The following is a 27335-nucleotide window of genomic DNA, read 5'->3' on the forward strand; positions in this document are numbered from 1 at the left end:
GATACTGGGGACTTGTTGCAGGGAATTCTTGAGAGAAAACAAAAGGAGGATGAGGGATTGTGATGGGTTCCCCCCCCCCCGACCAAAGAAAAATATCAATAACCCTGTTGACAGTGTAAAACAGTGTTTCTATCTGGGGTCAGGGCCAGAGCAAGGGATACCGTATCCCACTCATCCTCTTCCTCTGATAAAGCCCCAGCCAGTACTGCAAAGTCTTTTTTCAGAAGAGCCTAGCGGCCTTTTTTAAAAAAGTGCTTGAAAAAGAAAGGGACAAAGGACAACTGGAATTAAGAGATTTCCAATCTGTTCTGGTGGCTGGTCCAGAAGGATGCTTCAGTCCCTGCTTCTCACCTGCCTCTTCATCACAATGATACCTGCATCACCAGTGGGTGAGTCTTGTGTTGAGTACTTGGCACAACACACTTTTTGTTGTAGGACTTTGCTATTATGTCCAGATTAAGATTATCTTAAATTCCAGTATCTTAAATACTGGTTTTACAATAGTGTCAGAAAACCTATGATAACCTACCATAGATATATTTTCAAAGAATTCCTATTTCATGTTCCAGTTAGCCTCTTGCCTGGGCATCCGGAATTCCCGTGGATCTACCGTCCCCAACAGCTTTCCACTAGATAAATATTTCTCAGAGGCCATGTAGAAAGAATTCTAACCTCTTTATGTAATAGGCACTTTTATAATTCCAACTTTAAGAGCAAAAATATAACCTTTAGAATTGAGGATAGAGGTTTGTTTGTTTTTTTTTTTTCTTTAATGAACACAAGGTGCTGAACGAAAGCTCTATCCCCGTGAAAGACACAGAACTTCTCAGTCTGGACATCTGAAAAATACGACTATTGCATAGACTGAGGGAATCTTAAACTCTTTCCCTTCTCAGCCTTGGCACAAAAGTTGCCAAGAAGGCAAAACAAAGTTTCAATTCCAGTTACTAACACATTTCTCCTTTTTCCAATAGAATTTAAGTTCTAATTGGAAGAGAGGGTGAGAGGAGGTTGAGTTGGACAGAGCGAGCCATCCTTCTTGGCCCTTCTGTATAGTTCTGTTTAGTTGACCCTGATTTATTTCTTCATGATAATTCAGATCTTGCGCTAGCACCTTCAAGGGTACACATTAAAAATAGGTTTGAGACCCTAAGGAGATGTGGAAATTAAGGTAATATGGTATCCTAGATGGGATCCTGGAATAAAGACACAAGCAAAAACTAAGGAAATCTGTACTATGGATTTGAGTTGATAATAATACGTCACTACTGGATCATTAATTGTGTAAAAGATACCACACCAACGAATGATGTTTAATGATAGGGGAAATGGCACCACGTATATGGAAACTCTGTACTGTTTTGTCAAGTATGCCCTAAATCTAAAGCTGACATTAAAAAAAAAATCTATTAGAGTTCTGAGCTAGGTTTAATTACCCTGTATCTGCTGCCAATAATTAGCCAAGACTTGTCTAAGCAAAAGTCGCCCCCACCGCCTTGGAATTACCACTTCCCTTTCTTTCCTTTCTTTATTACTTACTCTCCCTTTAGTACCTCCTGTTCCCATCACAGATCTCCCACCCCAGATCTTTTTTATGTTATCTATTTTTTGCAGCCCTTCTAGGACGTTTGACTCAAGGCCAGAAGTGAGATAAAGGGAAAGCTTTGGGGGATGGGGAGTAGGGAGGGGGTCTTCCCCGGAAGGAGAGGGAAGTGAGAGAAAAGGAGGGGAAGGAAAGGAGAGGAGGAGGAGGGGGCAGGCAGCAAAGTGGGAGCGTAGGGAGAAGAGAGGGAGAAGGAAGGAAGAACGCAGGGAGCTTCCGGACCCAGGACCCAGCCCAGAGGCACCGTCCCCTGCACCTGGACTGCTGGGAGCGGAAGGGCAGTGACGCTGCCTGAGCTCTGCTCTCCGCACTTGGCCGCCGCGAGGGGCTGGCCCTGGGGACACGCAGGCGTCTGCGCTTCCGGGGTGGGGGAACTCGGGAGGGGCCACCAGGCAGGACTCCTGGTCAAGACTGAGGAACTTTCTGGAACTTTGAAAGGAACCCCCGGGGCGTCTTTTTGAAGGTCTCCCATTTAAGGAATGTGTACTAAGGCAACTAAGAATGCAGTGTGCATAATACCGAATTCCAGGCTCCCAGGAGAGACTGAAAACAAGAATACCAGTGGCCAATTATTAAAGGATTGACGGGTGGAGAGGAATGGGTTATTTAATGTCAGGAAATATTGCTTGGGTGGGCGGGGCACCTAGGTAGCTCAGTTGTTAAGAGTCTGCCTTCCGCCCAGGTCCTAGAATAGAGCCCCGCATGGGGTTCTCTGCTCCTCAGGAAGCCCGCTTCTCCCTCTCCCTCTGCCTGCTACTCTGCCTACTTGTGCTCCCTCTCTCTCCGTCAAAAAAATTAATACGTAAGAAAGAAAAGAAAGAAAGGAAGGAAGGGAGGGAGGGAAATATTGCGTGGGGAAGTTAAAAAATGTACTTATTTTATAGAAGCTAGTGGGTAAATTTCCCCCATTTGGGCCATATGTCCCCTTCAACGAGAGGAAGTGAACTTTTAACAAATAACACGAGAAATGACAGTTAAATTTAAGGAAAAACTTTATAAATCATGAAATAGTTATTGAGGGCGGTTTAGGAATTTCTGCAAAAGCCATTAAAAGTTGAGTACCTAACCATTTCTTACAAAATTAGAGCCAAGAAGATCAACCAACTATTTCTATGAATGTATAATCACCTGTGAAATTGCCCTGGAAACCTTGCTTCTTAATAGAACCACAGCTGGGAGAGCAGATGAGGGAATTTTTCCAGTTTGAGAGGGGAAAGTCTGTATGAGGACATTCCCTGCCTTCAAGTGACATCAAATATGGTCCAGGGCACAGCTGGGATATCTCAGGAACATTTTAAAAGAGAGAGAGTGGCTCCTGCCATGTGCAACTCTGCAAACGTGTTGTTTCCAGAAAATGCAACAGCCTACTTATTTCCTGTCCCATACTTTCATATTCTCTTTGGGGTCATTAGCACTAGGCTACACTCTCCTCTGTATGTGACTGAATTTAGAGAGTGAGCTGGAGTTTGAAATGGAGACTGGGAAAATCCAAAATATTTTCTAGACAACTTAAATTTTATGATCATGGCCCATCATATTTAATTATTGTGCAGTATTTGCTAAAACTGAATTTTCTGCCTACACTTTTCTGCCTTAATGTGAATTCTCTGCCTACAATGTTAGGTAAGTCAGCCTCCTGTGCATTACAAAGGGTGGTACTCTCTGGCTGGTGTTCCTTTCTAGAATTTCTTTGTTTTATAGGCTCTTCCTAAGGACAATTTCCCTACATAAATTCAATGCTTCCCTGAAATTGAGAGAAACAATGAGAATATTGGGGTTACTGGTGTCTGTAGTCATTAAAATATTTTTGATGAGATATTTGTCCATGCGATTTACGCACTAAAAATGCAAGCTTGAGAAATTTGGCTCTATTATACATAGTGGTGCCATGCTGATTGTTTATACACAAAGTTCATATTTTCAATGAGCTGATGGCATATATACCAACATTCACTTTGAGAATATCTTTGGTAATAATATGTCAGTATGCTGTGTATTTCAATATAGTGGCCATGTGCCAGAGGTATTTTTCCTTTTCAGTGGAATGAGATGTGTATCTTATTAACAAAACACATTTTCCAACAGGACAAATTTTCATCCACAATCTTGCTTACAAAGGACCATCCAAATAGTTTTTGAAAATTTCCAAAGATGAAGAGCTTACAACACTGTCATAGTCCTCTCCATTACTCCATACCTGAACTAAAAGGTTCTCCCCCAGTAGTCTGTGCTTGCTCTTGTAACACAATACCTAGAGTTGTGAGAACTGATGCATACTCTTCAGCCTTTTTTTTCCCTCCCAACTATAGTTCTCAACTTCTTCTCCAGTTGGTAATTGTTTTGACTCCCTTACAAGTCTGGTCACTTTTCTCTGGATACCAGGTTTGTCCATACTTTCATATAATATGGCCTCCAGTTGAACATAATATTCAGAATATTTTCTGACCACTACAGAGTTCAGCAAGACTATAATCCTAACTTCCCTTGGTCTGAACAACTATCCTCTAGCAAATGATTACTCTGGATAAAAAGTTTGGTCCCAAAGTAACACTAAACCTTAAAGAGATTCAAAATAATTTTGTAAAAGGCATTTATAAAGCATGTTTAAGTCAATGTAAAGAATCTTAAACAGCTACTGTGGGGGGTTTTAGGTTATTTCTTTCTTAAAAAAAAAAAGAAAGAAAGAAAGCCAAAATGTAAGATCAAGAAGCTGGACTCAGGCTATTGCCATTGTAATTAGAAACTTCACAAGGTGCCTCTGACGTGTCTTTTCATTCCCAGCCCTAGATCCTTGCTCTGCTTACATCAGTTTGAATGAGCCGTGGAGGAACACTGACCATCAGTTCGATGAGTCTCAAGGATCCCCTCTTTGTGACAACCACGTGGATGGGGAGTGGTACCGCTTCACGGGCATGGCAGGGGATGCCATGCCCACCTTTTGCATACCAGAAAACCACTGTGGAACCCATGCCCCCGTCTGGCTCAATGGCAGCCACCCTCTAGAAGGTGATGGCATCGTGCAACGCCAGGCCTGTGCCAGCTTCAACGGGAACTGCTGTCTCTGGAACACCACGGTGGAGGTCAAGGCTTGCCTGGGAGGCTACTATGTGTACCGTCTGACCAAGCCCAGTGTCTGCTTTCATGTCTACTGTGGTCGTGAGTACCTTCTCTGTGCTCTTTTTCGTCCCCAATAAGGCATCAGATGGCATCAGGAAAATACCATATGAAATCCAGTTATGGTAGTATCTCAGAGTCTGGATAACATTGACTTAGGGCCACAGGTAACTTCAGATTGTGATTTCTGTGATCTGTTCTTGGGTTTCCGAAAATGTCTTAAAGAAACCAAAAGGGAGAGGAGCTGTGACTCTGATCAGTTCTTTTTTATTTTGTCTTTGTCCCATTCAAACAAAACATTAAAAAATGAAGTGTTGATTTGGGTTACCTATATAGTGGATTTCCAACCATTTTGAGTATGGAGGACTCCTTTTTAAGATCTATATCAGACATTCACAAGGTAGCATTGTGCTTGGTATCCATTGATTTCTTTAAATGATATGTAATGGGAAAAAGCTACTTGAGGTCGGGAGTATTTTTAAAACGAATTTTTGTATTAGTCCCATCAAAATCTATATTCATTTAAAAAACAGAGTACATAGAAGAGTAGGGCATAACACTTCTTTATTCTATAGCTCATATTTGGTGAGGTTTTAGATTTGCAGAGATCCTATGCCCATGGATCTGAAGTTGGGAACCATTGATCTGAATGACAGATGTCCCTGGGCAGTATCCCTTTCCATTGGATCACGTAAACCCTGAACAATGAGAACCCTCTCAACGTTGTCCATGAACTCATACCTCATGATTGAACTCATGAGGCTTTCTTATGAATGAGAGTGTCCTCTGGTCCTTGCCTCTCATGTAAGGTCAACTTCATCCTTCCACAGATTTTTATGACATCTGCGACGAGGACTGCCATGGCACCTGCATGGACGCCAGTGAGTGCACATGCTCTCCAGGGACAGTGCTAGGCCCCGACAAGCAGACATGCTTCGGTAAGAAACTAATCTTAAAGTAGAAATGGGCCATTCTGATCAACAGGACACATCAAACCCTTCCTGGTACAAAGCTCTGTAGTTTTTCTAGTTTTTGTCTCTAAACACTTAGAATGGTGTTTGCCTTTTTAAATTCATGACTAAGGTCTCAAACCAAGTTTATATCGTGTGTGGGGACAGATTAAGTTGCACTGTGCAGTACAGCAGTCCCTAGCCATGTGTGGCTTGGAGCTCTTGAAATGTAGCTAGTATGGCCGAAAACTCAGTTTTAATTTTACCTAATTTTAATATAAAAGCTGATACTTGGCTCAGTCATTGGAAAACTGAAAATGTTTGGGACAACTTTAGTAACCAACTGTAAATTTTATGACTCTAAATACCAATCAAGTATTCCAATGAAAATTTAACATCCAAATTGGGATGTGCTCTAGGTATAAAATACATGCTCAATTCATTCAAAAAAAGAAATGGGAAATGTCTCAATTTTAATGTTGATTTTATATTGAGATGAAATATTTTAGACATATTGAATTAAATAAAATGTATTACTAGAATTTTTTATATGACTAATAGAAATTTTTAAATTATTTATGTGGCTTGCTTTGTATTTCTGTTGGATGACTTTGGTCTAGAATTATCTAAGGACAAACTCTTACAGCTTCACTACCATAATTTTGGTTTCTCTGAGTAGCAAGAAAAGGGAGTCAGGTTATTTTCTAGGAAATCTAGAGTTGTTTACTTGTATACATGTGTTGTTGTCTGTAGCCGGAAGAAAAGAGAGTTGAGAAACCCAAGATTGAAGATCATATCTTTTCCCATTATGAAGCTTTTTGTATTCACACTCAAATAGATTTAAAAGTCATCCAGAGAGAAGGGGAGGATTGGCCCATACCTGCTTCCTCAAGAAGAATAGTAACTGGTCAGAATGGAATGGGGTCTAGGTTGAAAAATAGATAAAAAGATTCTTATTTTAGAAAAATTTTTTTCTTCAGCCTCCTGAATGAACCCACTGACCATTCTATGAGCATGTTTATGCCTCCCCATACCAGCTGTTAGGGCTTTTACGTGATGGACTTTGTGTGATTTAATACTAAAAGGTTTGGGATGTAGGAGAGGATGGTTCCTTTAATCTTTCCTCCCTCCCTCCCTCCGTCCCTCAGTCTCTGTCTCTGTCTCTGTCTCTCTCTCTCTCTCTCTCACACACACACACACACACAGTGTACTTGGAAAATATTTGATATCATTTTAAGACAGGCTTTGTTTCATTACTTAGCTTTTGTGGGTTTTGTTTGTTTGTTTGTTTTTTAATTTATTTATTTGAGAGAGAGAAAGTATGTGCATGCAAATGGGGGAGGCAGAGAGAGAGAATCTCAAGCAGACTCCACACTGAGTGTGGAGCCTGACATGGGACTTGATCCCACAACCCATGAGATCATGACCAAAATCAAGAGTTAGACGCTTAACCAACTGAGCTACCTGGTACCCCTCAGCTTTTGTTTCAATATAACTTTTGACTAGGTGAGACAGTTAGAGAGCAAGGTAGAGAGGCAGAGAGAGAAGCAGGCTCCCTGCTGAGCAAGAAGCCCAATTTGGGATGCGATCCTAGGACCCTGGGATCATGACCTGAGCCGAAGGCAGAGATTTAACTGACTGAGCCTCAGGTAATCTCTTATATTATCTTATGTATGCGACCAGGGTTTTTTTAGGCAAATATAAAAAATACAAATATATATGTCTATTTACGGCCCTTTTTAAACCAAAATTTGCATATCATACACATCTTTTACCTAACAATTTATCTAGGACATCATTGCCTAGCAGTGCATAGGGGGAAACCCCTAGTTCTTACCTGAGGTCTGCCTGTCAGTTTCAGGGACATCATGAATTCCCTGAAATTAAAGGCAAAATTTTGTATTAATGTGCATATGCCAGTTTTCCTTTTTTTTTTTTAAATGTAAGATACTTTTAATTCTTCATTTTATTTTATTTTTTTTTAAAGATTTTTATTTATTTATTTGACAGACAGAGATCACAAGTAGGCAGAGAGGCAGGCAGAGAGAGAGAGGGAAGCAAGCTCCCTGCTGAGCAGAGAGCCCGATGCAGGACTCGATCCCAGGACCCTGAGACCATGACCTGAGCCGAAGGCAGCGGCCCAACCCACTGAGCCACCCAGGCGCCCCTAATTCTTCATTTTAAATTATGTAATTTTTTTTTTTTTCAGCCAGAGTGAAGAGTAAAGGAAAATAATACAATAGCATTATTGGCCAGGATGCTATAATAATATAACTTATGTACCCAGATTTAACCATAGTTAATTTTCTTCTTCCTTTTTCTTTTTAATAAAATTTTACAAATACAAGCAAAGCCATCTCACTCCATCTCCTTTTTCATCTTCCTGTTCCACCCTCCAGGGCTAATCACTGTTTTGAAGTTAGGGTATATTTTTCTGGTCCCTGTTTTTAGGCTTTTATTCTTTGTGTATGCACCCTTAAGAATATATAGCATTATTTTTGTTCTTAAAATTGACATTAAAATGATACTGCATGTGTGAGATTTTCTCTAGAGCAAACCCATAAAAGTGGAATGGCTGGGATGCAGAGTATCTAAGGTTGAAAATGACAACAAACTCCCAAATAACAATGGCTTAAATCAGTGCAAGTGTATTGCTCTCTCACATTAAAAAAAAAAATCAGTCTCAAGATAAACTGCGCAGGCTTGGGACAGCATGTGGCCACATTCAGGAGAGCTGCTAGCGTCTCTGTCACCATCCACCTTCCAGGTGGTAGTGGCTCCAACTCAAAATCAACTATTTCCAATGAAAATTTAGCATCCGAATTGACATGTGTTCTAGGTATAAGGTACATACTCCAATCATTCAAAAAAGGAGAAGGGAGAGGCAGACTCCCCACTGAGCAGGGAGCCCAATGCAGGACTTTATCCCAGGATCCTGGGATCATGACCTGAGTGGAAGGCAGACGCTCAACCCACTGAGCCACACAGACATCCCTATAGTTTCTATTTCTACAAGTGCTATGTTTATTTGGTTTCAATTCTGCCTTGTCTTTTTGCTCACTTCTTTTATCTTGGTTACTATCCTTTCTTTTATCTGCTTAGTAATATTTAAAGTCCTTGTATTATGGATTTTTCTGGATTATTCTGTTATTTCCAGTTGAAAGCCACCCTTTTGTTATCTTGCCAAGTCATTCTCATAGCGTATCAGTTCCTCCTGTGTAGTGTTTCGTGGCAAACCACCTTCTGTCATAATTGTGTTTCTGTGGAACCACACTGACCGCCTGATTTGTGGAGGTTTGACTACAGAGCAGTTTTTCAAATGCTTCTGTCAGGTATCATTGAAGCTTCATTGGTCCAAGCCAAATTTTGTACCAATTTCTCAGCTGCAAGTTCATGTTTCAACCATGGCAAGGCCTGACTTGGGGTTCCTGTTGTTTATGAAGGATTTTCTCTCTCCTGGAGCCTCAGAGCAGGCTTGCTTACTGTGTCCGTGGGCCTTGGGGCAAAGTTCTTTTACTCCCCCCTTCAGTGTAGGGATATCTTTTCTGAGGTCATGGGGGTAAGCAGTGTTTCTGTTGTAGCTCACCTCCTTTCCTGGGCCCAAGGCCATGCCTTCTATCACCTCATGGGTGTTTAAATCCCAGTAACCCCAACCCCAAGCCATGATACATTTAGTTCCCAAGCTTCCTTTTCTTTGTAGAAGGAAGGGGATCGACAATTGTTCTTAGCTATGCCTTTTTTAATTACAAGAGTCCATATCCTTCATCATATTCTTAAAAAGATTAGCAATCATTGCTTAAGTATAGTGTGGAAATAGTCCAATATTTAAAATAGACTTCAGGGGATGCCTGGGTGGCTTAGTGGGTTAAGCCTCTGCCTTCGGCTCAGGTCATGATCTCAGTGTCCTGGGATCGAGCCCTGCATTGGGCTCTCTGCTCAGCAGAGAGCCTGCTTCCTCCTCTCTCCCTGCCTGCCTCTCTGCTTACTTGTAATCTCTGTGTCAAATAAATAAATAAAATCTTTAAAAAAATATTAAAAAAAAATAGACTTCAAGGGCTATTGTTCATGTTATAAGAGAAGACTGTTTCACACAAAATTTTTATCAGCTATTTACTTCTGTGATATAAGTTCCTTCAATGTATTTATTTATTTATTTATTAAAAACTTTTTTTTATCCTTCATGTATTTCCACTTTTTTTTTTAGATTTTTATTTATTATTTATTTGACAGGCAGAGATCACAAGTAGGCAGAGAGAGAGAGAGGTGGAAGCAGGTTCCCTGCTGAGCAGAGAGCCTGATTCGGGGCTCAATCCCAGGACCCTGGGATCACAACCTGAGCCGAAGGCAGAGGCTTTAACCCACTGAGCCACCCAGGCGCCCCACCTTTGATGTATTTAAAACACAGTTTGATTTACAAGTCTATCTTTATTTAGCAAATCTTCAGGAACTCACTAGAGAAAGTGATATTTACCCATACAAAAAAAAAAAAAATAGGTGAATCTAGGTAACAACAAAAAAAACCCCCAAAACTTCATTTTGCCTGTTTCGGTCTTAGAAGGGGATTAATTGGCAAATGGCTAAGTGCCTTCTGCTCTAGCTGGAGCAAATGGACAAATAACTTGGTTGAAGAGACCAGGTTGATGGAAGTGGTTATAAGGATTATAGCCAAGGAGTCAATGAATCAACAGGCTCTGAAAGATGTGAAGATTCTGCTAAGGGGCTTGGGGAAAGATCGAGTTGCTCATCAAACAGGACGTAAGTGGTGTGGTTTCTTTCCCACAGATGAAAATGAATGTGAGCAAAACAATGGCGGCTGCAGTGAGATCTGTGTAAACCTGAAAAATTCGTATCGCTGCGAGTGTGCGGTTGGCCGTGTGCTAAGAAGTGATGGCAAGACATGTGAAGGTGAGAATGGGCAAAAAGGAATTCAAATCAAGAGCCCAAACTAAACCATTGGCTTATTCTTTGATTGATGTTCATGAAACTGTCCAACATTAGGAGAGAGTCAAGGTTGGGCTGTGTAAAGAAATGACAAAAAGGGGTTCACTGTCATTGAGGACGGTCATGTTGCAGGCAGAATTCAGTGTTGATTTTATCTTCAATATTTGAAAGGAGGGAGTTCTTGCATTTTGCAAGAGGCAGAGAGCCATTTTCTTTTCTTTTCTTTTTTTTTTTAAAGTAAACTCTACCCTCAATGTGCTGCTCAAACTTAAAACCCCGAGATCAACAGTCGCAGGCTCTCTACAGACTGAGCCATCCAGGTTCCTACATTTTAATTTGGGAAATAAAAATAGGGTATTATGTGTTTCTCAAATTTTAATGTGCCCATAAATTGTATGGGATCTTTTAAAAATGCAGATGCTGATTCAGTAGGTCTGGGCTCAGGCAAAGATAGTGCATTTCTGCATAACTTCTAGGTGACATCTCTGCCGCAGATCTAAGGAACAAACCTGCAGCAGCAAGATAATAGAGGTGTTAGCATAATAAATGGTTTATAGCAGTGGTTCTCGAACATTCCTGCTAAAAAGAATCACCCAGATGCTTTCACACCTGGCTGTTCCCAGGCCTCTCTCCTGGAAACTTCGTTCAGTGGGGTGGGCCTTACAGTTTGTGTTTTTGCCGAGTTCTGTTAGGTGAGTCTTACCATCTTGGTGGTTGGGGAAACTGGTTCACAAGAAGCCATTTTATTCCCCCTTTATGCTTTGCATTTATTGGAGATTGATATACTGTGGGGGAGATAGTAACATCCTTTTTTTTTTTTTTAAGATTTTATTTATTTATTTGACAGAGAGATCACAAGTAGGCAGAGAGGCAGGCAGAGAGAGAGGAGGAAGGAGGCTCCCCGCTGAGCTGAGAACCCGATGCGGGGCTTGATCCCAGGACCCTGGGATCATGACCTGAGCCGAAGGCAGAGGCTTTAACCCACTGAGCCACCCAGGCACCCCAAGATTTCATTTATTTTAGAGAGAGAGAGAGAGAGCATGAGCAGGGGGAAGGAGCGGAAGGGGAGGAAGAGGGAAGAGACAAGAATCTCAAGCAGACTACACTGAGCGTGGAGCCCCATACGGGGCTTGATCCTACAACCCTGAGATGAAGACCTGAGCTAAAACCAAGCATTAGGTGCTCAATCGACAACAGGAAGACTATGTATATTTTACGTGATTAAGTAATAAAAAAGAATTTGTAATGTATGTCAAATAGTTGAAATTGTATACTGTGACAACAATAGGAAATTTAGATAATGTCCCTTCTGTAAGGCACATTTGCCCTTGCAAATTATCACAACTGAAATGTTACCATTTCTACTTAAATAAGTCTGAATCTCACGATGTTAGGAGTTGAGGGAACAAAAGAAAAAAAAACCCACCTCTTTGAAGATTATATAAAGAGCTAAATGACTTAATTATCATTTACAGAGGACATATGATTTGTCCCTGAGGCTAATGAATTAGTGGTATAATACTGTTTATAAGAGTTCACTTTATTCTAGTTATATTCAACATAATAAAATACTACCCCAAAAGGAAAAATTATGGCTAGTTCCCATAATTTATTCCATGCAACAAAGTTTGCATTATTCACTAAAGGACCATTAGCGAGAATATTAAACTACTGTCCCTTATAACAAGACTAAATGTACTTTAAATTTTATTGAATAAGGATAATGTCTTGAATCTTCCTTAAATCTTAATTATTTTATGTAATAATCTTTGCATATGTGAATATTAATGAAATGTTCCATGAGGAACGTTGTAATTATTCATGAGCATTTTATTGGAAGTATTACTGTTAATCCTCATATAATTTTAAAACCTAATAATCCTGATCAAAAAGTATTTTAACAGAAGATAAAATTTGTACATGAGTTATACTTTAGCCTTAAGATTCATATTTGAAACCCTCAGGTTTTTTTTTTTTAAGATTTATTTAGAGAGAGGGAGAGAACACACGGTGGGGAGGGTGTGGGGCAGAGGGAAAGAGAATCTCAAGCAGACTCCCCGCTACATGAGGAGCATGATGTAGGGGTCTATCTCGCAACCTTGAAATCAGGACCTGAGCCAAAATCAAGAGTCAGACACTCGACCGACTGAGCCACCCATGTGCCCCTGAAACATTTAAGTTTTATTGATAGTTCAAACATATTTGTTTTTGTTGGTTAGTCTGTAAAATTAGACTTTTTTTAAAATAAAAAACTCTTTTTACTTTTCAATAATTTTTATTGTTTTGTTTTGTTTTATTATGAAAATTATGTTCCTAGAAGAAAATATGGAAGGATAAATGAAAGATAACTAAAATGACCCACAATTCCTCTTGGCAAATCTATCCAAACATTTTGGAATATCCTCATAAGAGACTTATATCTTTTAAGCTAACTCAGAATTTCAACTTATTTTGTGCTTTGCAGTTTTATACCTGGAAATATCCGGAATGAACATTTACTCCAAACCCTTCGTTTTACAAATATTGAAATTGAGACCCCAGGAAATTAAATGACTTACGGAAGATAATTTTTACTGATTGACTTTTAAGATTTATTTATTTGAGAGAGAGAGAGAGCGTGCACATGCATGAGCAGGGGGAGGAATAGAGGGAGAAGGAGAGAGAGAATCCCAAGCAGACTCCCCACTGAGTGTGGAGCCCTACGTGGGGCTTGATCTTACAACCCTGAGATCACAACCCAAGCCAAAATCAAGAGTCAGATGCTCAACAGACTGAGCCACCCAGGACCCCAGGAAGATCACTTTTAGGGAAAAAAAAAGTCCCATTAATTTTGATCTTAATGCTTTATAGTGTATTTTTACACTGTCTTCTACATTGTTATACATCATGTTCAGCTGTTTCAAAAACCCCTAGCTGTACTTTTATCATTTTTAAGTATCCAGATTTAGAAACAGTTAATAGCCTAATCTTTCTTAAGTTTTGCAAGGATTAATTCACTGTAAATTTACACTCTATGTATGTTTCACAAAAATTGATTCATCCCCAGTTAATTTACTGATGTTCCAAAGAAATATATATTTTTTACTATTATTGAACTGAGAATTCTGACTATAACTGGAAATCAGTTTATATCTTTCCTTGACCATCTGAGATGATTTGAGAGCATTTTTTAAATTTATCTTACCCCTGGGGGCACCTGGGTGGCTCAGTGGGTTAAAGCCTCTGCCTTCGGCTCAGGTCATGGTTCCAGGGTCCTGGGATCGAGCCCCACATCGGGCTCTCTGCTCAGCAGGGAGCCTGCTTCCTCCTCTCTCTCTCTGCCTGCCTCTCTGCCTACTTGTGATCTCTGTCAAATAAATAAATAAAATCTTAAAAAAAAATTATAAATTTATCTTACCCCTAGAACAAGGGCAGCAAGTTTTTCTGTGTAGGCCAAAAAGTAGATATTTTAGTCTTTGTGGATCATATGGAATCTGTTGAAACTAGTCTGCCTTGTAGTGAGAAAACCCTCATAGATAATAGATGAATGAATGGGTGTGGCTGTGTACCTGGAAAACTTACAAGGTTGTATAGTGGGCCAGAGTTTGATAAAAGATAATGTCTAGAGCCCACAAAAGTCATTAATTTTTCTCTACTAACTATGAAATCATGTGGTAGTACCTTTAGTTTTCAATTGAATCCTTTTTTCTTGTCCATCTGGTTGAGTATGCTTTTTGAAAATGCAAAATTTTTACCTTTTTTTTTTTTTTTTTTTTTTTTGGTGGGGCTTGAACCCATGACCCTGAGATCCAGGCTAGAGCTGAGACCAAGAGTTGGATGCTTAACTGAGTGAGCCACTCAAGTGCTCCCCCAAAATGCAAAACTTTTTAAAAGGGAACTTTTAAAAATGTTCTCAAAAGAGGTATGTCACAAAGAGCTTAGTAGAGTGGACCAAGTGTGTTGTCCAGGCTTCATTTTTATGTGCTGTCAGCATGAGACACATATCCCATTTCCACCATTACTAGAGATTTGAGGGGAAGATCTGGCGATCCAACCAACTGACAATAACTAACTCATCCACCTAACTAGTCTAGTTACATTTCTATTCTGTCATTCCCCTCTAATCAGTAATACTCTATAAAATTTGAAAATGGGTGCCATAAATATTACAGCAATTAAGAAGTGACTTGTGGGTCTTCCTCCCCAAAACTGTAATACCACCCTGAGAAAAACAGACAAATCCAGACTGAAGGACGTTCTACAAAATGACCAGCTGAAGAGGTTAGAGCTTGTGCATGTTGTAAGATTGCTCTTCGTAGCAATCACATTCTTTTCCATTTTATTTTATTTTATTTTTTCAGTGTTCCAAGATTCATTGTTTATGCACCACACCCAGTGCTCCATGCAATACGTGCCCTCCTTAATACCCACCACCAGGCTCACCCAATCCCCTACCCCTCTCCCCTCCAAAACCCTCAGTTTTTTTTCTCAGAGTCCACAGTCTCTCATGGTTCATCTCCCCCTCCGATTCCCCCCAACTCACTTAAACAGTTTTTTGTGGGCTTCCCTACATGACTCAGTGACTGAATTAGGCTCCAGTGATACTGTGGCGAGCCAAGTGTATTCCCTGATGCCAAGTGCCATCCCAAGAACCAGAATCCTCGGGGAAGAGGCCTGCAATGTCATGTCCTTTTCCTTTGGTTTTATTGCAGACGTTGAAGGATGTCACAGTAACAACGGTGGTTGCAGCCACCTTTGCCTCGTGTCCGGGAAGGGCTACCAGTGTGAATGTCCCCGGGGCTTGGTGCTCTCTGAGGATAACCATACATGCCAAGGTATGGGCTCAACCTCTGCTCCTCACCCCCCACCCCGCCCTGCCCCAAACCTCCCTGCCTTCCTCACTCAACTAGGTCAAGATTCTCGTCTATGAGAACACCAGCTCCTTCGCCAGCGGGTATCCCTGCATCTTTACTCTGGGATCATTCAAAAGAGAAGCTCTCTAAGAACATATTACCAAATAGTTAATTTTCCTTTGCTTTTTAAGAACTTGTAGTTAAAAAAACACAGAGCAGAAAATTGACCACCTAAGCCAGTTTTAAATGTATAGTTCAGTAGTGTTTACATATATTCGCATGGTTGTGCAACAGATTTCCAGAACTTTTTTGTCTTGCAAAACTGAAACTCTATATCCTTGAAAGAACAATTCCTCATTCCTCCCTCCCCCCCGCACCCCCGCCCTGGCAACCACTATTCTATTTCTATTTCTATGAAGTCAATTACTTTAGATACCTCGTGTAAGTGGGGTCCTATGGTATATGTCTTTTTGTGAATGACTTATTTCCCTTTTCCTTATATCCACCAGGTTCATCCATGTTGTACCATATGGCAGGATTTCCTTCCTTCGTAAGGCTGAATAATAGTCCATTGTATTTATATACCACATTTTGTCTCGCCACTCATCCATTGATAGGCTCTTGAATTACTTCTATGGTTGAGATATTGTGGACAATGCGGCTATGAACAAGGGTGCGCAGATATGTCCTTGAGATCCAACTTTCAATTCTTTTTTATATATGCCCAGAAATGGGATTGCTGGGTCATACAGTTTCCTTTGCTTTTTACTTACGAATTTCCCCCCCTAATTTCGATTATTAGTAGTATAATTAGTAGTTAATTTTGAAGTCTAAGACACTGATGCAGTTCCTTTCTTTTCTAACAGATAATTGGGTAGTGAAACTAAGCTAAAAGCCTTAGAGAACTGATTTTTCTCCCTACAATTACAACACGAGCATCAACAATCTTCTGACAACTATTTTCTGGAAATCGAGTTATTTATGTTCAGAATCTTAACTCATCCATCTAGCAAGTATTTAATGAGCACCTACCTTTGATTTCTTTATGCTGTGTCATTGTTATGATATATTCTCACATATTTTCTGACAGTAGCCATAAATATTCCTTTTAGGATATTTGTAGAGCCTGGAAAAGTGAGCACAGGAACACTAAAGAAAAGCAATCCTTTTCATATTAAGTTAAAGTAGAATTTATAGTCAGCATTTATGGTTTACTGAACAATGCAAGGATAATTTGGAATTATTCCCCAAGTACACTAACGTTGTTTTTATTACCTCTGTTTTATGAGACATAATTAATGGTAAAGTCAAAGCAGTATTGTTATGTAATTTAAGCATATATCAAAGCAGTACTTTTTCTGTATTGACAATAAATTGTTTGTACTAAAGGTTATTCTGTGAGGTGTTTCAGTTCATAGAACTACGCTATCCATACTTTGAAATAAATGTTGAATCAAAACGGGCAATATTTGCTCATTTGGAGATCAGTGTGTTTGAGGAGAATTATTTGACCACAGCCTGGGGAGTTAGGAGTCCTGGTTTCATTCACCAACTTGTTTTGAGTCTCTTAGATTTCCTTGAGGATGGAACAAAAAGCTCAAGTTGTGGGAGGGCAAAATTATTTCTCCTAGAAGCGTTCCTTATCCTTCTCCCAATTCAGATTTCTCCGTTCTAACAGTGCCCCCTTTCTGCCACAGTCCCCGTGTTGTGCAAGTCGAATACCATTGAAGTGAGCATCCCCAGGGACCTGGTTGGCGGTCTGGAGCTCTTCCTGACCAACACCTCCTGCAGAGGAGTGTCCAATGGCACCCACGTCAACATCCTCTTCTCCCTCAAGACGTGTGGCACGGTGGTTGATGTAGGTTCTTGCTGGAGGACACTTGGGGGATGACCAAAAGTCAGTTATTTGGGAGGTAGTTGACAGAGGTATGCTATGTGGCTTGTCATAGATGAAATATTTCCACATGAAAGAATGCAGCTCAAAAACTCGTATGCCATTCATTTAACACGTGTATTATTGAGCATCTGCTGTGGTCCAGGCCCTGTGAACACAGGGAGGTGAGAAGAATTCTGCTCCTTCCTTTCTTTGGTAGTCCTGTCTCTCTGATATAGCAGACATTTCCCTGAGTGCATCAGCCCCAGCAACAGGAGGCTGGTTGCATCTCCTCTGACCAATTTTTTTACTTGAAGAAAACAAGTAAAGAATTGATGAGGGTTCATTTATGAGGTAAACAGATGAGTTCAAGTGTTAAACTAGGTAGAGGGAAAAGGTTTGTACTTTCATCTAAGAATGTGCACCGGAGTCTGAGGGATATGAAATAAGATTCTTCACTTTGGGGAACATACGCAGTAGGCCTGAGATGACAACACACACACACAATATAAATAAGAAACAGTGATAGAGACGACAGGCGCCGTTGCAGTCCAGAAAGGGACCAACACTGGAGCAGTCAAGACAAGTGGGCCTTGAACTGGGGCGGAAGCCTGTGTGTGGCTTATCCAGACAGAGAGGAAAAGAAATGCCGTTTCAGATGGGAAACAAGTGAGCCAGTGTCAGAGATGGGAATATTTAAGGCTTATGCTGAGAGAATGGGCAGTGTAGACTGACTGGCAAGGAACATGTATTGGAAAAGGAAACTGGAGAAGTAGGTGGGGGAAGACTGTGCTTCCAAGGATCTGTCTTGTGTGTGAGGGTGAGATATTTGGGCTTTATCCCCCAGAGTGAGGTTGCAGGCGCTGTAATGATGAGATCAGCAGTGTACGAGATGGATGGAAATAAAGGGGACCTGGGTCCAGAAGATCAGGGCCACGGTTCTTGCAACCATTTAATTAAACAAATATTTATTTATTGAATCCGATGAATAGAAAATCAGGAATCTAATGAGACCTGGGGTGGGATATGGGGGTGCTATCCCAGGAGAAGGGGGTCCCACTTCAGGCAAATTGTGTTTGTTGTATCTGTGAATAATCGAGTGGAAATGCCCTGGGGTGGGTTGGAGTTGCTGGCCCTCAGGGGAGCAGACAAGGCTGGAGATAAAGAACTGAAAGCTGTCTGCATAAATGCGGTAGCTAAAGTTCTCTGCTTGTGGACCTTGTGCACAAGGTCAGGCCGCAGCCTGATCAGCAGGTCTAGGATTCCAGAAAAAAAAATAATATACTGAAGCCATTCTTTCCTAAAATACCAGAGCTTTGAATTTGCTGATTCTGCATAGTTCAGGTTTAATGAGTAATACTCCAAAGGAATGTGTGGGTTGACCATGGAGTAGTATATAAAATTCTTAACAGTCAGAGCATTTTGCTGAAAAGAGGAGAAGAAATATTTTAAAAAGCCTTCGAGCTTCAGCAACCAAATCTCTAATTGTTTTGATGTAAATAGAAGTGTGGAGAATGTTACAGTCAAGAATGGGATTGGGTGGGAGGGTGGGATAGGGTGGATTGGGGAGTTCTGGAGAAATAGACATACAGTCTTTTTCCTCTCCTGGCCCTGGCCTGGCTCAGGTGGTAAATGACAAGATTGTGGCAAGCAACCTTGTGACAGGCCTACCCAAGCAGACCCCAGGAAGCAGCGGGGACATCATCATCCGAACCAGCAAAGTGCTGATCCCAGTGACCTGCGAGTTTCCACGCCTGTACACCATTTCAGAAGGGTACGTTCCCCACCTTCGAAATACCCCCCTGGAAATCATGAGCCGCAGCCATGGAATCTTCCCATTCACTCTGGAGATCTTCAAGGACAATGAGTTTGAAGAGCCCTACCGGGAAGCTTTGCCCACCCTCAAGCTTCGAGACTCCCTCTACTTTGGCATTGAGCCTGTGGTGCACGTGAATGGCTTAGAAAGCCTGGTAGAGAGCTGCTTTGCCACCCCCACCTCCAAGATCGATGAGATCCTGAAGTACTACCTCATCCAGGATGGGTAATTATGCTGCTTACACGATTTATTATCCCCAGCTCACACCCTATTTCTCCCATCCAAGTACTAACCAGGCCCGACCCTGCTTAGCTTCCGAGATCAGACGAGATCAGGCGTGTTCAGGGGGCCATAGACTCACACCCCATTTCTAAGTGCACAGCATACCTGGTCATTTCCTAAAACAATAGGGCACTTCGGTGAGCTCTGAATTGTTTCAAAAACCATTTATTTTTTTTTTTAAGATTTTAAAATTTATTTATTTGACAGAGGTCACAAGTAAGCAGAGAAGCAGGCAGAGAGATTGGAGGAAGCAGGCTCCCCGCTGAGCAGAGAGCCCGATGCGGGGCTTGATCCCAGGTCCCTGGGATCATGACCTGAGCTGAAAGCAGAGGCTTTAACCCACTGAGCCACCCAGGTGCCCCTCAAAAACCATTTATTGACACTGGAGGTAAAAACTGGTGAGGGAGCAGGAAGTTGAGAATGACTCCAAGGGGTCTAGCACGGATGACTGACTAAATGCCATTAACCTGGATGGAAGGCTATAAGGAGAAAAGCAGATTTGAGGTGAAATATTGAATACGACAAGTCCAGATAATACTGTTGAATTGTAAATGTCTTCAGGATACATGGGAAGAAAAGGTCAGCGGGCAGTTGGAAATGTGTATCAGACCCAGGAACAAGGTCAGGACTAGAGAGAGATAAAGGACCAAGAACCATCCCTGTTTCTATTGGAAACATAGGATTGATTAACCTGATCAGAGAGAGGGTAGAGCGTGAGTGTGAGTGTCGGGGCTGGGGGAAGGCAGATAATTGCAAGCTGATGGGGAAGAGGAAGCAGCAAATGTCAACTCTTTTAGGAAGCTTGGTAGTGAAGGAGAGACAAGAATTACTTAGAAGGTTTTAGGAGAAGAACAATCAAGTGAAATTTGGTTTTTGTTTGCTTGTTTTTGTTGTTGTTGTTGCTTTTTATTTATTTGACAGAGAGAAAAATCACAAGTAGGCAGAAGTAGGCAGAGAGAGAGGGAGAAGCAGGCTCCCTGCTGAGCAGAGAGCCCGATGGAGGGCTCGATCCCAGGACCCTGAGATCATTACCTGAGCTAAAGGCAGAAGCTTAACCCACTCAGCCACCCAGGTGCACCTGTTTGCTTGTTTTATACAAAAGAGATTTCCTTATTTCCTAAAGATCCCTGGATTGAGAACTGTGTGTGTCTCACGAGCCTGTTGGAGGCCTAGCAGTTGTCACACCCATTGCTCACATTCCCAGGAAAATGACACGCAAACCTCATACTCATGGTAGAATCTTAACAGCTTCTTCCTTGTTCTCAGTGTCAGGTGGGACATAGCTCAGGTAGGGTCAGGACCCGCAGCTCAATGAAAGGGAGATGGTGTTACAAGAGCACCACCTGGGCCGTGCTCTGGGCTAATGGGCTTCATGGACTCTGAAATGTCTGCTTAGTTTTTCTCTACTGGCTCTCTCACCTCAGGCATCCTCCATCTGCTGCCGTCAGTCTCTTGCACAGGGATGTTCAACTTTAAAGCACATGGGATCAACCAAGAGGCTTTTGTGGAAGAAGCAGTACCCCCAGACTTGTTCTCTCTGTTCCGCTCTGTCTTAATTCCAGCCCTTACCTTTCACCTGGATAGCAAAAACAGCCTCATGACAGCCCCCTGAATCCCAACTCTCAAATCGCAGCTCTAAGAATCCCTGGGTAACCGGTCAAAAGACAAACAAATGTTAAAAATTTGGGGGGGAAAAATATATATATAGTCAGATCCCTGCTAAAAACCTTTGATGACTCTTGATTTCCTTTGGTTGGTAAATTTAACTGTTTGCCAGCAAGAGTACTTGTAGCCTCCCTTAGCTTGTTTTCAGAACATGGAAAATGTATCATTCTGAGCTGCTTTGCATGGCCAGTAACAGGTCTCATAGGTGTCTGTAGTTCTTTGGATTTCTTGCCATCTTAAAATTACCTCCACAAAGTTTTAAAATGAAAAGTAGAAGAAACATTTATTATTTCTTTTTTTTAAATTTGTATACCTAATGCTAAGGAGATTAAGGAATGGATTTACTTTTAGTGGGGAGTAGATGTAGGTTCCTTTATTTTTTTTAATGGCTGTATTGGAGTACCATTCTCATACAACGAGTATACACATTGAAAGTGTACAGTTTGGTAAGTTCTGATGTATGCATTCATGAAGCCATCACTACAGTCAAGATAGGGAACATTTCTCTCATTCCAAGAGTCTTTTCCTATCCCTGTATTTACTTTTTGCAAAAATAAATGCATAATCATAACTCGCTTACTGACAAAACATGTAATCTACAATCTTAGTAAAGCTCGAAAAGTTTATTTATATATTTGTTATTCAGATGCTCAGTTAAGGACTATCTGCTTTTTATTTTAGAGAGTTCTAAGAAGTTGTGCTTTTTAATTTTCTAGCCCTTAGCACATACAGAATTGCTAAAAAAAAAAAAAAAAAAAAATGCTGCAGGAGAAATTAAAATGCTTAAAAGCCAGAGGCAAGAATTAAAAAACACAGCAGTAGACGTCTATTTAGTAAACAGGCAAATGGTCCCATCTCTGGCACAATAATGGAAAGTACTGGAATGGTGTCTGTGAGATGATTCCTCCAGATAAAATCCGACTCTGAGCTTGGCTCACAGTGCCTCACACACAGACCTCTGCCCTCTCCAGTTTCTGTTCCCAGCAAAGGGAACTACAGGTAATTCCCAGACTCTATTATTTCCTACACCTTCCTCGCTGCACCTGCTATTTCCTCTGCAGAAATCTCCTCCTTTTCTTCCTGCCTAACTCTCCCTGTTCCTTCAAGATTCAGCTGGATTTTTTTTTCCTCCATGAAGCCTTCCTTGATTCCTTCTGCCCTGAGCTGGAAATTTCCCTTCCTTTTCTTTTCCCCTCTATGCCTATCCTATAGTAAGGGTCATTAAATAGCTGTCAAATGAACTGTTGAATGGACATTAATCATAATAATCATCTGAAGCAAGTCCAGAGCCCTAAAATAAACATAATGCAGTAAGCTTACATTTATAAATTGTTTGATTATTCATTGTCCTCAGCTTGCATTTAAATCAGGTCATTTCCCCCTGATAGTTAACACAGCTCATTCACCTCTCTCCAGTTTTAGTTGGCGTATGCTCAGAGAATTCAAAGCAACTTAGTACAAACCTCAGCAAAGTAGAATTAGAAAGGTAATCTCCAGAAAAAGAAACATTGAATTCCAAAGTGAAACATTGGACAACTTTTGAGTAATCGATTATTTTGGATTATCCTATACCATCCTTACTTTCTTTTTTTTTTTTAATTTTATTTTTTATAAACATATAATATATTTTTATCCCCAGGGGTACAGGTCTGTGAATCGCCAGGTTTACACACTTCACAGCACTCACCATAGCACATACCCTCTCCAATGTCCATAACCCCACCCCGCTCTCCCAATCCCCCTCCCCCCATCAACCCTCAGTTTGTTTTGTGAGATTAAGAGTCACTTACGGTTTGTCTCCCTGCCAATCCCATCTTGTTTCATTTACTCTTCTCCTACCCCCTTAACCCCCCATGTTGCATCTCCTCTCCCTCATATCAGGGAGATCATATGATAGTTGTCTTTCTCCGATTGACTTATTTCGCTAAGCATGATACCCTCTAGTTCCATCCACGTCGTCGCAAATGGCAAGATTTCATTTCTTTTGATGGCTGCATAGTATTCCATTGTGTATATATACCACATCTTCTTTATCCATTCGTCTGTTGATGGACATCTAGGTTCTCCATCCTTACTTTCTTTTAGCACGTGAACTTAGAGTTGATGAACCACATTGTCTAATCACAGCAAACACCAGGTCAAGAGCCAGAATTTGTCCTGGGTCCTATTCTGTAGTATATTACCCCGTAACAATGCTTCCTGCCTCATTTTTCTCTCTTAAAGAAAAACAATGGTATTTTTAGGTAAAAATAATTGAAAATGGTGAGGCCCTTAGATGAAAAGTGCCATTTTGATATCATGTTGCTATTTTTGTCCTAGATACAGACTGTAAAGTTCTTGACATCACAGACCATAATATTCATCTTTATATCCTCTGTAGCTCCCAACAGAACACATTGCACAGATTAGACATGTGATAGGTGTTTGTTATAGAACATAATCAAAAGATGGTATATATTAACTTTACCTCAAGAAAATGAAAATGAGAACATAAATACAAGAAATAACTGAAACTGCATAACATATTTAGATTCTCTTCAGGTCAGGGGAATATGGACTAGGGGTATTATATATCACAATGTCTTCTTTTTAAACAGTTTTATTGGGTTTTTTGAACTGCACTGAAACAGTACTTAGCAATGAACTAGAAAGTGGTCTGTAAGCACGTGAAGCAAGGATCCAGTTTCATAGACTTTTCTTTCTGGTCCCCACATTTTTTTTTTTCCCCTGGACTGGTAGACAAGAACTAATAGGTATCCAGAAAAAGGAAAATACACCCAGAATTTAAAGTTCTTTTAAAATTCACAGTGGGAAAGACGATACAAGTGTAATCTCTGTCCTCTCAGGAGAAAATGTTCATCAAATACTAAACCTTGGTCTCAAAATTGAGAACGAGTAAGACTTCTTTTCCCCAGCTAACCTTGAGGTGAGCCTAGGACTTTCACTTTAAGCAGTAGACCTGAGATGGAAACCCCAAGACCCTATCAAACTACAACTCTGCATTAAATGTGGGGGAAAAATGAAGTTCAGCAATTGGGAGGAGACTGAACCTTCCCAGTAGAACCAGTTACTCTCTCTGGAACTTAAATCTTTATGCAGCTCGGTGTTGCACACATTGAGGCTTGCTCACCTTTGAACCCTGGTTGGGGGCTAGTGTGTATTAGGTGCCCAATAAATATTTTTGAAATCTCAAACCAATCATCAAGTATGTGAATGCAGAATTCCTGTGATGTATTACAAATGAAAATACAGCCTTCCAGAGATATCTTCATTTCAAAAGGTATCTTTGAAAGAAATGTGGTTGCTGTTGCTCCTGCTTCAATATATTGACGTATTGAGAGGTCCTCGTGCCCAGTTCGTGGGTACAGAGAATGAGAGATGGGACAGATGGTGTTCATGAGCAGGGCTGAAGACGCCTTTGCAGGGAGGAAATTTCATTTTTCCTTCATTCTCAAAAAACTTGAGTGCAGCCCAGCCTCCTCCACCCAGTCAGCATTTCTTTGGACTAAACACATTGGACCAGATTGTTTTTCCATCTCTGCTGAAGCCATCAAGTCTTACGTGTTCTCCTGTCCTGCTGTTAGTTGTGTTTCAGATGACTCCGTGAAGCAGTACACGGCCCGGGACCACCTAGCAAAGCACTTCCAGGTCCCAGTCTTCAAGTTTGTGGGCAAAGACCACAAGGTGAGCTGAACACCTTTATCTTGGAACCCACACCGCACCCCCACCCCCACCCCCAGGCCAGGCCCTCATTTCTTGGCGTGCCTGTTTGTTGACATTCTCTGTGAGCTCACAGTTAGGATCTGCATTACCTCCATGAAAAACTCACAGTTGGGATCTGCATTACCTCTATGAAAAAAACATTCTAGCTATCTAGAATGTCACAATTATCTGCCTTTCTTCCAATAAAATCACTGTATTTGTTCAAAGAAAATACTATATGATCATAATTTTATTTTTTTTTAAGTTCTATTTTCTTTAAGTCACTTCTGTGCCCAGCATAGGGCTCGAACCCACAACCCTGAGATCAAGACCTGAGCTGAGGTCAAAAGTCAGACGCCTAACAGACTGAGCCACCCAGGCACCCCTATATGATCATAATTTTAGACTGTTATGGGGGATATGGTTGAAAAGCCTGTGTGGTAGTCATATGGCAAAGTATATGGGCAGAAAATTCACAGAAAAGACAAATAGTGATTTGTTCAGTGAAAACAGCACTTAAAATGCCAATTAAAACAATTATGTCATTACTTTATACATATTAAATTTATAAAAATTATAAATCACAATGCTTGCAAAGTTATAGGGAGAAGTATATAGTGGCAGTATAAATGGGTATGGTTTCTGGAAAGTTGTCTGGTAATATGTAGTAATAACCATAAAATCATCAGATTCTTTTATCTAAAAATTCTAATTCTGACAGTTTCTCAAAAACAAGCAAGCAAAAAAAGAAAAATGAGATTTTGTTGTATGTTATAGAGAAGGAGAAAAAGTCCCCAAACACGGCTACCACATATCTATTAGTGTAATATTAAGCAGTTATTAAAATGAGAAATATAGAAAAAGAAGATATTAAAAGTCATATGTCATAACAATTTACATGCATATTGAGTATGCTGCATTTTTAAAAAGATTTTATTTATTTATTTGACAGACAGAGATCACAAGTAGGCAGAGAGGCAGGCAGAAAGAGAGAGGAGGAAGCAGGCTCCCCGCTGAGCAGAGTCTGACGCGGGGCTTGATCCCAGGACCCCGGGATCATGACCTGAGCTGAAGGCAGAGGCTTTAACCCACTGAGCCACCCAGGTGCCCCAAGTATGCTGCATTTTTTTTTTTTTAAGATTTTATTTATTTATTTATTTGTCAGAGAGCGAGCGAGCGAGCGGGAGAACACAAGCAGGCAGAACGACAGGCAGAGGCAGAGGGAGAAGCAGGCTGCCCACTGAGCAAGGAGCCCGATGCGGGACTCAATCCCAGGACCCTGGGATCACGACCTGAGCCGAAGGCAGCAGCTTAACCAACTGAGCCACCCAGGCGTCCCAGTATGCTGCATTTTTGGAAAACACACATACACAGAGGTTATAAGAGGCAATAGAGAGAATGTTAAGTTGGAAACTTTGTTTTTTCTCAGTAGAGTTGTTGAAACATTTAAACCAAAGGAAGTTTAAGAGACCAACTATCTTTTCCACACTGCATTTAAGTGAATTCATGTCCTTTCCTGTTATATCACTATTCTAGAACAACTGTTAACCATGATGGCTAATCCTGATCTCCCTCCCCAAGCAGGCAGCATGATTTGGGAGGTAACTTATAGGAAGAAGCTGGGACAAAGAACTTGTTATTTTACACAGAAGCAAGCAGGCACCGATGTTTTTCCCAGACTTTGATGTGAAGAACAAAGATGTTAACGTTATTAGGTGTTCCCTTCTCGAAGGTCTCTCCTGTCCCTATACAAAGGCAGGAGTTATGCTTGGGGGGGGCGGGGTTAGATCACTCACATGACTCCATATGTTTGCCCACCTGACCAATTGTGTGAATCTGGGCAAGTTGTCTAACTTAAGTCTCAGTTTCCTCATCTGTAAAATGGGGATGACGACATCCACCTCAGAGGGCTGTTGTTTATATGAAATGAGATACTATATATGAAACATCTGGTGTAGCGAGTGTCTGGCTTCCAGAAGGGGCCCTACAAGCAGCATCTGTTATCACTATTTTTGTTAATTATCATTTATGGTCTTTCTAGGAAGTGTTTCTGCACTGCCAGGTTCTTGTCTGTGGACGGCTGGATGAGCATTCCCGCTGTGCCCAGGGCTGCCACCGGCGAGTACGTCGTGAGGCAGTGGAAGGAGAGGATACAGCTGGTCCCCAGAGCCAGATGCTGACAGGTGGCCCGATCAGGATCGACTGGGAGGACTAGGACCGCCCCACACCTGACTCCTGGCTCTGGGTTGCCCTCCTCTTTAGAACTTCTCCCCACTGAGAACATCAGTCAATACCCTAGAACACGGCATTCTTTAAACCTCATACTGTGGGTTTAGACAGACTTCCAGAACGGACTCATTCTGATTTGGGCCCCTGGACTGGGAAAAGTCACTTCACTGCTGACTGACCTGACCCACATGGGGCTTCATCCTCCTGATGTTGAAAGCTGCACTGTCCATTCCGAAAGCAGCTCATTCCATTTCCCATGTTTCCTCCCTACAATAAAACACCCAGTGTAGGATACAATAGAACCACTACAACCAAAAGTTGGGCATGA

General features: G+C 41.1%; 2 protein-coding genes across 2 annotated transcripts in view; one reads left to right on the top strand and one right to left on the bottom strand.

Moving 5' to 3' along the window:
- Window positions 1–328: 328 nt before the first annotated feature.
- On the top strand, window positions 329–26993 carry LOC111145231 (oncoprotein induced transcript 3). Its single transcript, XM_022499997.1, has 9 exons — window positions 329–389; window positions 4385–4759; window positions 5548–5655; window positions 10450–10572; window positions 15300–15422; window positions 17138–17298; window positions 18939–19354; window positions 24661–24760; window positions 26820–26993. Exons 1-9 carry the CDS (start codon window positions 329–331, stop codon window positions 26991–26993), a joined length of 1641 nt encoding a protein of 546 aa, XP_022355705.1.
- Window positions 15111–27335, bottom strand: part of LOC111145232 (phospholipase A2 group XIIB) — a 40135-nt gene continuing 27910 nt past the window's right edge. The window contains exons 4-5 of the mRNA XM_022500000.1: window positions 16473–16566; window positions 15111–15398 (exon numbers count right to left, since the gene is read on the bottom strand). Of these exons, the coding sequence (XP_022355708.1) occupies window positions 16484–16566 (83 nt within the window). The 3' untranslated portion in view covers window positions 15111–15398; window positions 16473–16483. The remainder of the gene's footprint in view (window positions 15399–16472; window positions 16567–27335) is intronic.

This window comes from Enhydra lutris, unplaced genomic scaffold, assembly GCF_002288905.1.
Source record: "Enhydra lutris kenyoni isolate GAN:26980312 unplaced genomic scaffold, ASM228890v2 scaffoldscaffold12, whole genome shotgun sequence".
Classification (NCBI taxonomy): Eukaryota; Metazoa; Chordata; class Mammalia; order Carnivora; family Mustelidae; genus Enhydra; species Enhydra lutris.